This window comes from Protomyctophum bolini (genome assembly GCF_963924005.1).
Source record: "Protomyctophum bolini genome assembly, chromosome: 7".
Taxonomy (NCBI): Eukaryota; Metazoa; Chordata; class Actinopteri; order Myctophiformes; family Myctophidae; genus Protomyctophum; species Protomyctophum bolini.
The window spans coordinates 47,840,709-47,853,263 of record NC_137868.1 but is presented as its reverse complement, the minus strand read 5'-3'; the positions used below and the strand labels follow the sequence as shown (position 1 = coordinate 47,853,263).

Here is a 12,555-nt window from a genome sequence, read left to right as displayed (position 1 = left end):
GCTCAACTCCACCTGGCCACATCTACATGAAATGCTATTTAAATTACATAAATTGAACCTTTGCATACGCCTGAAGGTCGTCTGTCTGTCTGTCTGTCCGTCCGTCCGTAGGGCATAGCAGTGGCTGTGGTTGTGTGGTTCCACAGAAGAATTGGCCAGTTAATTTCCCCCAAAGATCGAGATTTACAAAAATATTTATATGAATTATTTTAAGCCTATATAGAATCAAGCCATCCAGGATCCTGGTGAATCATGACCTAATTAAACCTTTGATTCTGTGAAAATAATAATAATGTAATATTTAATTACAGTATATGACATACAGTAGGCTACTACAGTATATGACATACTCATACAGTACCCTTTTCATTCTCTTTTTTTTCTTTTCTTCACAGAATCAAATGTTTTATGGTCTTTGATTCTTTGTGACCAACGTGCTCTGACTTATGGTGCGTTACCCGTTCAACTCATGCAATAGAAATAACGCCGATGCAGGGTCGCACACACCATGAAGAACTGCTTTCGTTTTTATTCTTGCATTGTGAATTAAAGATTGGAAAAGATATTTTTTTTAGTGGGACCAGAAAACCACGCTCACTGCTATGCCGAGCAGCTCAACAAGATCCGAAACATTATTGTCCCATTGCTGAAAATCATTTAATAATGTACCTGAAGGGGCTTTGGAATAGCGGTGCTGCCGTTACATTACATATAAGACAAACACACTCGGAATAGGACATATGGGGACAATGGTATTTTGGTACTGTTTTGTTTTATATAACTTGTGTAATGTGCACAGTACAAAGTATTGCATTGTGGGTTTGAGCTGACAGGCCATATTTGATGTCAATCAAATATCCCATTCTAGGCGGGAACCCCATTTGGTGTTTTAAGCATTATGTTATACTTTAGCTATTGAAAAATAGCAGACCAAACCATACGTTAAATGTGTGGCAAAAGGTTGTGAGGTCATGTGGTTTAAAAAAAATGTTGAAACTTTTCAGATGGTGTGCCTTCGACACAGACTTTGTCCCAAATAGAGGCGACATTAGATTTAAGTCATGGATAGAGAAAGGAATCACAACTTACATGTCATTTATGCAAAGAACTGAAATTGATAGTTTCAGATCAATACAAGTCAAACATGATCTGGAACAGGCTGACTTTTACAGATACCTCCAGGTGCGGCACTATATCAATCAAGAATGCAAATTCAAAGAGTTTTCTGCAGTTGAATCAGAATTCTTTTTCATATTAAAGTCAGCTCTCACAGTGGAGCCAAGTAAGTCCATCTCTGAGTTATATGGCGCCATTTCAGATGCTAAGAATGAAAGCACGTTGTACATCAAAGAGAGATGGGAGAGGGACGCAGGAGTTGAACTCTCAGAGGAAGTATGGGGAGGGATCTGGGAGTTCCAGTCTACCTCAACTTGTTCTATGGACTGGAGAGAGCACTGTTGGAAAAATATTATTAGATATTTTAAGACCCCATACCAGGAAAAATACAAAGGGGACGATAGGCTGTGCTGGAGGCAGTGTGGGGCAAAGAAAGCCAACCACTTCCACATTTTCTGGGGGTGCCCCAAATTGGGGGTGTTTTGGAACAATATTCACAAATCACTGTGCTCAGTATTTAATACTCCAATACCTTTCAACTTCACAACCATGTACCTGGGCCACATTGAATGTCTTAACCAGTCGAGATACACAAAGCTACTGCAGATTCTCTTGGCAGCCAGCAAAAAGTCAATAACAAGAAGATGGCTATCCCCAATCACACCCACAATGGACGATTGGCATGGAATAGTCCTAGACATCTTCAAAATGGAAAAATTAACATACATGTTAAGAACTAGATTAGACAATTTCTACCAAATTTGGAACAACTGGATTGTGCATATTGCCCCCCTGAGAGCGGACTTCGTGTAATCTCACTGGTTCATTGCCTGCTGTTTGATTGTATAAATATAAAATGTATAAGACACCTCTCCTCCTCTCGTGGTCGAAGACCAAAGCTATATTGTTTTTGTCCCCCTCAGCATAAATGTATATACTTTAGTTGTTGTTGTTTTTTGTTTCTTATGTCTTTTTCCGCCCACTCTTTCTTTTTTCTTTGTCCTCCTGAAATGTACCACCTGAAGTATTACTGACGTGCCTGTCTCTGTTTGAGCGTGGACTCGATGTCTTATATAGGAAAAAGGACTATACTATACAGAGACATTGGAGATGTTGCCACATGGAGGGGGGATGAGGGAGGGAAGAGGGGTGGGGAAAAAAAAGAAAAGAAGAAAATCTTGGGAACTGCTCTTATATCGGTTGTAGAAATGCTATATGTACAATTATACTGCACTTTCCGAATAAAACAAATATTATAAAAAAAAGAAAAATAGCAGACCTACAAGCTCGTAGCACGGCACTCGTTGTATAGGTCTGCTATTTTTGTACGTGGCGCAAAACTTTGAATATATTCTTTCAGAACGAACATTTTTAACTAAAATCTTTGCTTCTGGAACATGATATAGAAACATAGGGTTTCTCAGAAAACTGTCAGACATTTTGTAGAGGTCTAAATGAATTGGCAGATGCCCCTTTCCTTTTTATTTTATTTTTAAGGGCCATGTCATGTGATATATACCTGCTCACAGCGACGTAGAGTCTGTGGGGGCCGGAGGATTTTCGGGGAATTGCACCCAACCGCACTGAAGACAGTCAAGACACTGTCCAACACCGCCCTCCCCTGGCTAAACCAGGCATGGGCCCCCATGAGGATTATGAAAACTATTAGTTTCTGCCTGCTCAGCCTTTAGTTTATGATCTACTGGTAGATCACCATCTATACCTTTTGGGCACCCCTGCCATATATAAACAGATTGACATTTTTACAAATGTGTGCTTATAGGGCCAGCAACGGGGGCTGCAGGTTCCTGATGGCTCCAACGTCACCAGCCAGCCACGGGTCCTTCCATACCACAGCCATCCGGCTGTCAATAGCTCTGACAGCTTCCTGGTTCTTGCAGCAGACCACACCCACCATACCAAAGGGTTTGATTGATTGATTTAAATATTCATTAACAGTTTGCAGAATTATAGTACATTTCAAGCACAAGCTCAATACAAAAGACTGTTAACTGAGTGTACGACCCAATAAAGCATTGCACTTGTTTACAAGACCACCTTGTTCAATTCATCAAAACATTTAGAGACGTACAAATATATTTAGAGACGTACAAGTTCTATATAGTCAAATAACGGAACAGGAATTCAATTCAGGAATACAGGGAACTACAATGTAATCGTAACCTTTCCTTTGATTGTGTGTTATTGTTTCTCACTTTCACAGTTAACCTGAATGAGTCACAATATGAAACTCGGCAAACAGGCAAAAAAAATAAAATAAAAAATACATCGGTGCATGGATGCACCTGCATGGGACGTATCCTCAGTGATGTATCCTGAGGTCAACGGGGTTTCGGGTCTACCAACATCATACCCCTCACTCAAGCGACCCAGCCGGGTTTGATCAAATTAATCCCGACTTACGTCCCAGTAGCTACCCTCGATCATGCAGTCCATCAGGGAATGAGCAAGCTGGCCACACAATCCGTTGCCCCGGAACTACTTTTTTTTTTGGGGGGGGGGGGGGGGTTAATTGAGAATTGAGCTTTTATGATTGTATGGCTCGCCTCGCCTCGCTCGAGTAGTGATCGTGTCCACTTCCGTGCAACGTTATTTATCCCAGAGGATCTGGGATAACGTCATGATGTCATGTGGTCTTGTGAATGTCACAGATCATATCATGTGCACATGACACACATCAAATCTGTACTTACTGAAATGTCACGGCCACAGTTTACAATAAATATGCTCAGGAGGCAATTGCAACTCTTCTTCAATTAGTGAAAATAGCAGATGTGCACAAAGCTCACGAGGTTAGGGAACCACTGGTGTAGTTTACTCTAAAGTAGTTGAACAGCATTGACACGTTTCACTTTAGTTCAAGTTAGGATTTATTGAAGGAGAAAAAAAACGAGCAAACTCTAAATACAATTAAAATTGCTATTGGCAACGTATCTGACACCTTTTAAATGATGAAACCAGTGAATGTCAATGTTATCCCCTATTTGAGGGGCAGTTCACCCACCTAATTTGTTTTGTATTTAGTAACTCACCCCAGCCTTGAACTCACGTTCAAAATGGACCAATGCTGTAAGCTTTGGAAGGCAATCTTAGCCAATCGGGATGGAATATGGAAAATCGGACAGATCCATGTTGATCACATGACTATAGAGATAGTGTCTACCGATCTGCGTGATGTATGGATAAAATATAGAAGTAATATTTAAAAAAATCACACCCATGTGAAATGAGGGGCGCTCTTATCATCATACACCTCTCCCCATGCCTTCCGCCTGGTGAAGACAATTCTCAATGTAATCACTGGGAGGACTGGCTACACCGAATGTTTTAAGTATATAGCATTGCTCTTGGTTAAGATTGGCCTATTTACTTCCATATATCAAATATTGGACTATTGCATCAGGAATGTGACAAAGATTTCCATGAATTCAAGGCTTCATGGGCTGAGTAATTCATTTAAAAAGTCATGAAGCATTGAAGCACCCCTTTGAAAGCGTTATTCGTCAGTGCATGTTTACATAGGCTGTTATACAGTACTGTAGCAACCTTTGAGGTAGAAGTACTCCTTCAAAACAGCTATACGGTACAAGCACCTATACGGGGCAAATAATCATTCAAAACCATACATGTTGAGATGTTTTTACAGTTTACAGTAGTGCTAATTATAGCCATTAGAAATTACTCAGTAGATCACATTGTTTTTAGCCAAATAGGCTCTGTCTGTGCAGCCAAAGACAAATTACTTCCTTCACAGGTGTTACCAATCTAACTATAAATGCACCAAGTCTCTGTGTGTACGTCTGTACGTCTGTAATCCACGTAAATCGAGAACCGTTCGCCCCACCTACTTCAAATTCGACACACGCATTCCACATCCCCACAGGGAGTGCAGTGCCCGGTGTCGTTCCACATCCCCACAGGGAGTGCAGTGCCCGGTGTCGTTCCACAACCCCACAGGGAGTGCATTTCCCGGTGTCTAATCGGTCGGAACCACGGTTGTCCAGAACCGCCACAAAAGTCCTCTGCCCGGGCTCCCACGGGCACTGCCCCCTCCGGGCACCACTCTAGTTATACTAATTAGGCCAACCATTCTATTCTTGTCAAACCGCAATAACTCTATAGGTCAAACAATTAACTAACAGATGTTGTGTCAAGGCGCACTGCTGTGCCCTGAGACAAGTGCAGGGCATGCAGGCGCGCCTCTAGGATTTTGTGACAACCACGCATTGTAGTTATTAGTTGTGAATTGCTATAAGATGAAGTCTAGTCTGGCATTAATTTAATGAGGACACAGACAGACAGACAGACAGACAGACAAGATTCCCTTAGGTCTGTGGTATTTTGTGCGGCCGGTGTAGTACTACATCCACCGGCCCAGGGGGCAGCGTCTTGATGAGGGTCCAGACCTCGAGGCGTCTCATGCCCACCACACTGACATCTTGGATCTGCAGCAGTTGGTCTCCTGGACACACCTGCTCCCCCGGACCTCCTGACGAGTGGTGGGGGGAAAAAAAACATACTCAAAAGCAGTGTTGATTTCGTCGACTAAAACTAAGACCCCGTTTAGACAGAGACGTTTCAAAAGATATCACTGAGTCGGTGTCAAAAGGTTTACTGCATACACTTAATCGAATCAATTAACCTATCTGTCTACACTACAACAACCAAAACGGCAACCGGCCCTGAATGCGCCTGTAGTATATATGGCCAGACTGTAGGTGGTGCTGTAGCACTAGCTGGCACAAAGCCCCAAAAAGAGAGAAGTAGACATGATGCCAGTGTTGCCATGTCTGTTTATTATAAGCGACTTTGGGCTTCTGTTTTGGCTTGTTAAGTGTATAGTTGATTATTTGGTCTTGTTTAGTATGATTTTATTTTACTTTAGCACATTATAAAAACTAAATAATGAAAAATACAGGAAAGGGAAAGTGCCTGGATGAGGCAAGTAGCCCAATGGGCTACAAGATAGACTACAATGTAGTCTATCTATATAAAATACAACAAAAGTATTCATGGCTGAGGGAAGTAGGGGTGCTAGAGCGGCTGAAGCACCCCCTCCCCCCAGGCACACCCCCCCCTCGAATAGGAGGGAGGGAAAAAAAGGAAAAAATATATATATGAATAATAGAAATGTCACGTTATTATTGATATAAATAAAAAGTGGACTGGTTGGAGGATAAAATAAATAGTATTCTTAAACCACACTTTGTTTGTTTTTATATTCATCATCGTCTCTGCTCTGCTGCTGACGCTATTTCCGGTTACCTTTACGCACGGGGCGCACGGATTTGAATTTCTCCGGTCAGCCTGACTGTGTGTGTTGTTGTTGTCAACATGGCTGAGAAGAGAATGAGTGATTTCTTTGGTGGGTCCAAGCCCAATTCTACAACAGGTCGTTAAGAGGAAGCAATCTGATTGGTTGAAACGGTTTCTAGCCATTGATCAAACCAGCACTGTTCACCACCTAATCAAAACAAATAATTCAGCCGCTCTGTTTTCCCAGAGCGCTAGCAAACTCGGTGGCTAGGCTAGCTAGTTAATTTGGACATTTGTGGTCGTAGTGACTACATCTGTCATTAAAAAAATAATAATAATAATCAGTGATGCTTGCAGAACTCGACTTCGTCTCGTTCCCCTACCGCATCACTGTCGTGGCAATAATCACGTTAAACAACACCCTCTCGTGTAATATTGCTTAAATCAAGTCTAGTTCATGAACCCTTCATGAGCACCAGCAGCAGTGTGAAGTTGTCATCGAAGGAGGAGGTCAATAATAAAAATAACAACAGCAGCAGCAGCACCAGCACCACGCCCGGGCGGCCACGGCCCCCTGCACCTGCAGCCATAAGCCAGGCGACTACCGTTATTACCCTCACGTACATAATGACATTCCGGACTAGCCTGGCTAATAAGCCAGACCGAATCAGCCGTTGGCAAAAAATTAATTGCTCGCGACAGTGTTGTGTGATATTAGTCTGGCTTATTAGCCAGGCTAATCCTGGACAAGCAACACACGTTGGATATACAGTACAGTAAATGCCATGATGAGGGAATTAACCACCCCGGAGCGCAAGAGCACATTTGGGGTTTAAGGTAAAGCATTGACTATTTAACTATATTATTTCTCTAATAGTCACTATTGCAGTGAGAAAGAATATAGTATTTACTAATTACTATGGCCGCCGTGCCAACTGAACTGCTGAATGCTGCTGCGATTTAATGTTAGATATTAGATTCTGACGGGGAGGGATCTTTGATGAATGATGACGATGCAACACCCGGGTTCGCCGAGTCAGCTCGTCTGTTGTATATTAGGGCTATAATATTATATGTTTTGTTTTGATATCGGCGCCTTGCCAATGGCATGTGTAGCCTAAATAGGCCAATGCCTTTTTATGATGCAGTTTGTTCATATAACTTGCGTGTGGAGAGGGAAAGTAAAAGCCACTTTTCCGCGTGAAAATGCGCAAAAACGTGCGTGCGCGAGGATCATGCACGCGCGCACGCCCCCTACTAAACGCTCAGCCCCTGCTAATGTAAAGTACTTCCCGCGGGCCTGAAAGTATTCTAATTAAAAGATATAACACTTGGTTATCTACAGTAAGAGAAAAGAGATAATAAAAATATATAAACAAAAACACTAAAACATTCCAAGTGACTAAAACGTGACTAAAACTTAATTAAAACTATTCAAGAGACTAAAACTAAAATCAAAATCTGCTGCCAAAAATAACACTGCTCAAATGTTTTACTTAGATGTAAAAGTATGTCGATGTTGTAATGTAGACATAACTAGTGGTATCCCCCTTTAAGTCTATTCAACTACCGTATATTACCAAATAGTAGCCCGGGCCGTTAATATGCAAAATCGATTCGGACCCCGGGCTGTTATAAGAAGCCGGGCCGTTATTCGCCATAGGCTGTTATTTATTTTTGCACCGGCCTGCACAAGGCCATTATTTGGTTTCAGTATAAACATACAGTAACATGTAGTGCAAATATTGTCTGGAACTGGTATTACCATAATAATAATTAAAAACAAACAAAGCTACAGTGTTCCCCTGAGTGCCTCCCCAGTGTCCCCCTGAGTGCCTCCCAGTGCCTCCCCAGTGTCTCCCCAGTGCCTCCCCAGTGTCTCCCCAGTGCCTCCCAGTGCCTCCCCAGTGTCTCCCCAGTGCCTCCCCAGTGTCTCCCCAGTGCCTCCCCAGTGTCTCCCCAGTGCCTCCCAGTGCCTCCCCAGTGTCTCCCCAGTGCCTCCCCAGTGTCTCCCCAGTGCCTCCCCAGTGTCTCCCCAGTGCCTCCCAGTGCCTCCCCAGTGTCTCCCCAGTGCCTCCCCAGTGTCTCCCCAGTGCCTCCCAGTGCCTCCCCAGTGTCTCCCCAGTGCCTCCCCAGTGTCTCCCAGTGCCTCCCCAGTGTCTCCCCAGTGCCTCCCAGTGCCTCCCCAGTGTCTCCCCAGTGCCTCCCCAGTGTCTCCCCAGTGTCCCCCTGAGTGCCTCCCCAGTGTCTCCCCAGTGCCTCCCCAGTGTCTCCCCAGTGCCTCCCCAGTGTCTCCCCAGTGCCTCCCAGTGCCTCCCCAGTGTCTCCCCAGTGTCTTGCCAGTGCCTCCCCAGTGCCTGCCCTGCAGTGTCCCCCAGTGTCTCCAATAACAATACAAGAGCAATAATATACAAATTAATCTTAATTTATTAATCAAATTAATTAATCAAATTTTTCAAAACCCCCGCTCCCAGCACCATGCCAAAGCTTTTTCCTGCAGGAAACACTGCAACCTAACAACATAGTGTTAGTTACTTTTTTACATCTGTTCTTTTTTCCATGTTGTCTTGCTTGGGGGGGGATTGATAGCATACAATATCCTCATTAATGCATAGGCCTGGAAATGGGGTAAAATACATTTGGAAATGTTGTAGAATATGAATTGTTAAAAAAATAATTGTGGGAACTAAACTTGTGGGACTGTAGCAATCTCAATGCTATACCAATACTCATCATCTTCCTCCAATTTAGTGCAACAATATTGTACAAGACCTACAAGCTCACAACGCGCTGAGGCTCGACGCATTGTGAGCTTGTATCTGCTATTTCTTTGCACACCGGCCACGGCTTTTTGCACCGGTCTGCACCTGGCCATCATTTGGTTACATACAGTTCCATGCAGTAATCTTTTTTTAGTATGGTAAACAATAAACATTGCAGGCAATGCATTTTGATTTAATTGTAAGAGGGAGCGTATCAACACACAGGTGTAACCACTGTTCTGATTGAGCATGGGGAAGCAGCGGACAAATACATGATTTCATTATAAACTGTAAGCCTACGCACCGGTAGATTTTCACCCAATGAAAATTTACACTTCACAGATTATAGGCCATTTGGAATTAGAACAATCGGTTAAAGATTGACCGAGAATAACACGATTTAAATATCAACTTTTTTGTTGCAGGAGGACTTGTTGCGCTGAGGTGTTTTATAGTAGGCTACTATACTTGTGAGGACCTGGCTGCACGCCGCGCACCAAACTCACAAAGCGCTGTCATGATGCAACACTTGGAGCTTGTAGATACACGGATGACAATAAACATTTCACAGACTTTACAACTTTACATTAAAACAATTGGTTGTGCATAGGCTGCATAGGCACTTGTGAAACTAAAGTATAGCCTAGATTTATTGTATAGATGTGGATTATGGAGGACTGGTAGCCTACGTGTTGCGCTGCTGTGAGGTGACGGCGTGCGGAGATCTGCAAACTCAATACGGTGAACACGCATATAATAATATAAATGAGGGTTGAGGCTGATGAAGTTTGCATATAACGGCCCATGGGCCGTTATATGGAGGAGGGCGGTTATTTGATGGAGGCGGTTATTACGCAAAATGGTGTCGGAACCTGGGCTGTTATAAGAAGCTGGGCGGTTATTTGCGCATGGGCTGTTAATTGGTAATATACGGTATTAGGTATTAATCAACAATAATCAACTACGATCAAGTCTAATGAAGGTTAGTACACTAAAGTGTGTGTGTGTGTGTGTGTGTGTGTCTCACCGTGGAAGATCTTCTGGATGCTCAGAGGTTTGTCTCCCAGGCTGGAGCCAGCCCCTCCCTCCAAACTGAAGCCCAGGTCTCTGCTGCGTTTCTCCAGACGCACGCACACACGCTGGCCTGAGAGACGCACGCACGCACACACGCACGCACACAGACAAACACACACACACACACACACACACACACACACACACACACACACACACACACACAGACGTAAAGGGTGTTCAATAGCAGTTATGAGGAAATGCACTCAGATACTTTCCACCACTGAATCCCACCACTGACGGGGCGAAACCCTCTCACCTGTCGTTGTGGGCGGCGGCGTTTGCTGTGAGGCGGACGCCGGAACTCCTCCCTCCCCCGCCCTATATGGAGCTGCGGAGGCGGTGGCGGCCCGCCCCGCCCCCCTCCTCAGCACGACCACGCCCATGCTGCGCTCCTTGGCTCTCTTCAGCGTCCGCAGCGCCTCCAGGTGGGCGGAGCCGCAGAGCGCCGTGCCGTTGATTGACAGCACGTGGTCGCCCTCCCGGACGGAGCCCTCCTGTGCCGCGGCGCCCGTCGGGAACACCTTGTGCACCTGTATGGAGGAGGACAAACGAGTCGTGTTTTTTTGAGTGGTGCAACCACTCCTACAACCAGCAATGTCCGTGTACCTGTTTGTGTACCTGTTTGTGTACCTGTGTGAGCACGAGTATGTGACTTTTTTTTTCTTTTTTTGAGGGGCGCTAGCTATAGCGTCTCCTATATGCTAGCCTCGGTCCCAGCCTTACTCATCTGCGATGAGAAAAGCCTGGTCACAATATAGGCAGAGAGTGCATAGCCGGAAATGTCGGTCCGGAACATCCGTCAGATGTATTTCCCCCGGATACGATTTTTTCCGGTGTTCTGCCTTCCAATCAATTGTATCATTTGGTGGAGGGGGGGGGAGGTGTACTGTGGAGACAGACGTTAGTTCCGATGTATCAATAGTCCAAAATACATGGCCGGTTAAGACTCACCCGTGGCCTCGGGTTAGGTGAGGGTTTGGCGTCGGACCAAAGATACACAAAAAATCACACCTGTGTGAAGTGAGGGGCGCTCTTATCATGTTACATCTATTAATCTCCATTAATCTAACTCTAATATATTAAAGTCCAACTAACTCATGTTGCTATGATTATAGGTGATGTAATGACGATGTAAAACAAACGGTGCTTGCTAAATGATGGAGAGTTGGTAATCAAACGGACCCTTATTAGATCTTTAACTGAGTGTAAAATTAAACCAATTAATGGACCCTTACTTATAATAAAGGGACGCTCCGCACACTCAGATCTGCGCACAATCAATGTAATTATTTGCCAAGCTCTCGGGAAGGTCAGTAGACCGAAATTAGAGAAGGTATAATAATAATAATTGTTATTATGATGCGTTTCAATGCAGCATGGAATTGTGACAAATTATTATCCAACGATATATACAGTAGGCTATAGTCCTCGATATGAAAACCACTGGACTAATAGACAGACATGACAGACACACAAAGTCACATGTTGGAGCGGTTAGCCCAGCTAAAACAATAGTCACGTCTGGGAACTCATGGTAGCCTCATCTAAATACAGAGGTTTGAACCATTTCATCCACTAGAGGGCAGCATGGTGTCATTCTATACTGACTGACTGACTGTTCTGTCTGTGTGTGTGATCACTGAAACTGCATTGAAACGGCTTTAGTTCTTCGAGGTTGTCTGCATTCATGGCTGTCCTAACATATTTTTAATGATACTGTAGTCATTATGTATGCTGCTGTTTTATTCACTCATACTGTACATTGCGGACACTGCCACTAGGCCAGTCGATCTAAGCTAAAAAATAAATAAATTGCAATAGTAATCGTTCAAGGTTTTCTTCATGATCCTTAGGGTCATCCAAATAACATATTACAAATTGAGTATTATACATTTTGGATCATGTTAAAGGAGAATTCCATGCTAGAATTAAGGCTTTCTTACCTTTATTTTGTAGTTGTTACGTCCCCACCAATGAGGTCAAGGTGTTATTTTGTGCAAAAGCTCCTTATTGGCTATTTCCCTCACCATAAGCCCTAAATGAATTGCATTGAATTGAATGGGAATTGAATGGGGCTATGGGGTGTTGTGCTAATTCGCTTATTTCCATCGCTCAAAATTGTATATAATTATCCTCTCTTCATAACTACTTATTTCGATGGAAATAAGCAAATTAGCACAACACCCCATAGCCCCATTCAATTCCCATTCCATTCAATGCAATTCATTGAGCGCTTATGGTAGGGGAAATAGCCAATAAGGAGCTTTTGCACAAAAAAACACCTGGACCTCTTTGGTGGGGACGTAACGACTACAAAGAAAGG

At 43.7% G+C, this 12,555-nt stretch overlaps 1 protein-coding gene across 2 annotated transcripts in view; it reads right to left on the bottom strand.

The window, feature by feature from the left end:
- Window positions 1-12,555, bottom strand: part of LOC308318388 (uncharacterized protein) — a 251,965-nt gene that overhangs the window by 218,686 nt on the left and 20,724 nt on the right. For both annotated transcript variants that reach the window (XM_080767920.1, XM_080767921.1), the window contains 3 exons: window positions 10,489-10,762; window positions 10,183-10,299; window positions 5,430-5,626 (listed from right to left, as the gene is read on the bottom strand). In XM_080767920.1, coding sequence (XP_080624046.1) covers window positions 5,463-5,626; window positions 10,183-10,299; window positions 10,489-10,762 — 555 coding nt within the window. In that variant the 3' untranslated portion in view covers window positions 5,430-5,462. The remainder of the gene's footprint in view (window positions 1-5,429; window positions 5,627-10,182; window positions 10,300-10,488; window positions 10,763-12,555) is intronic.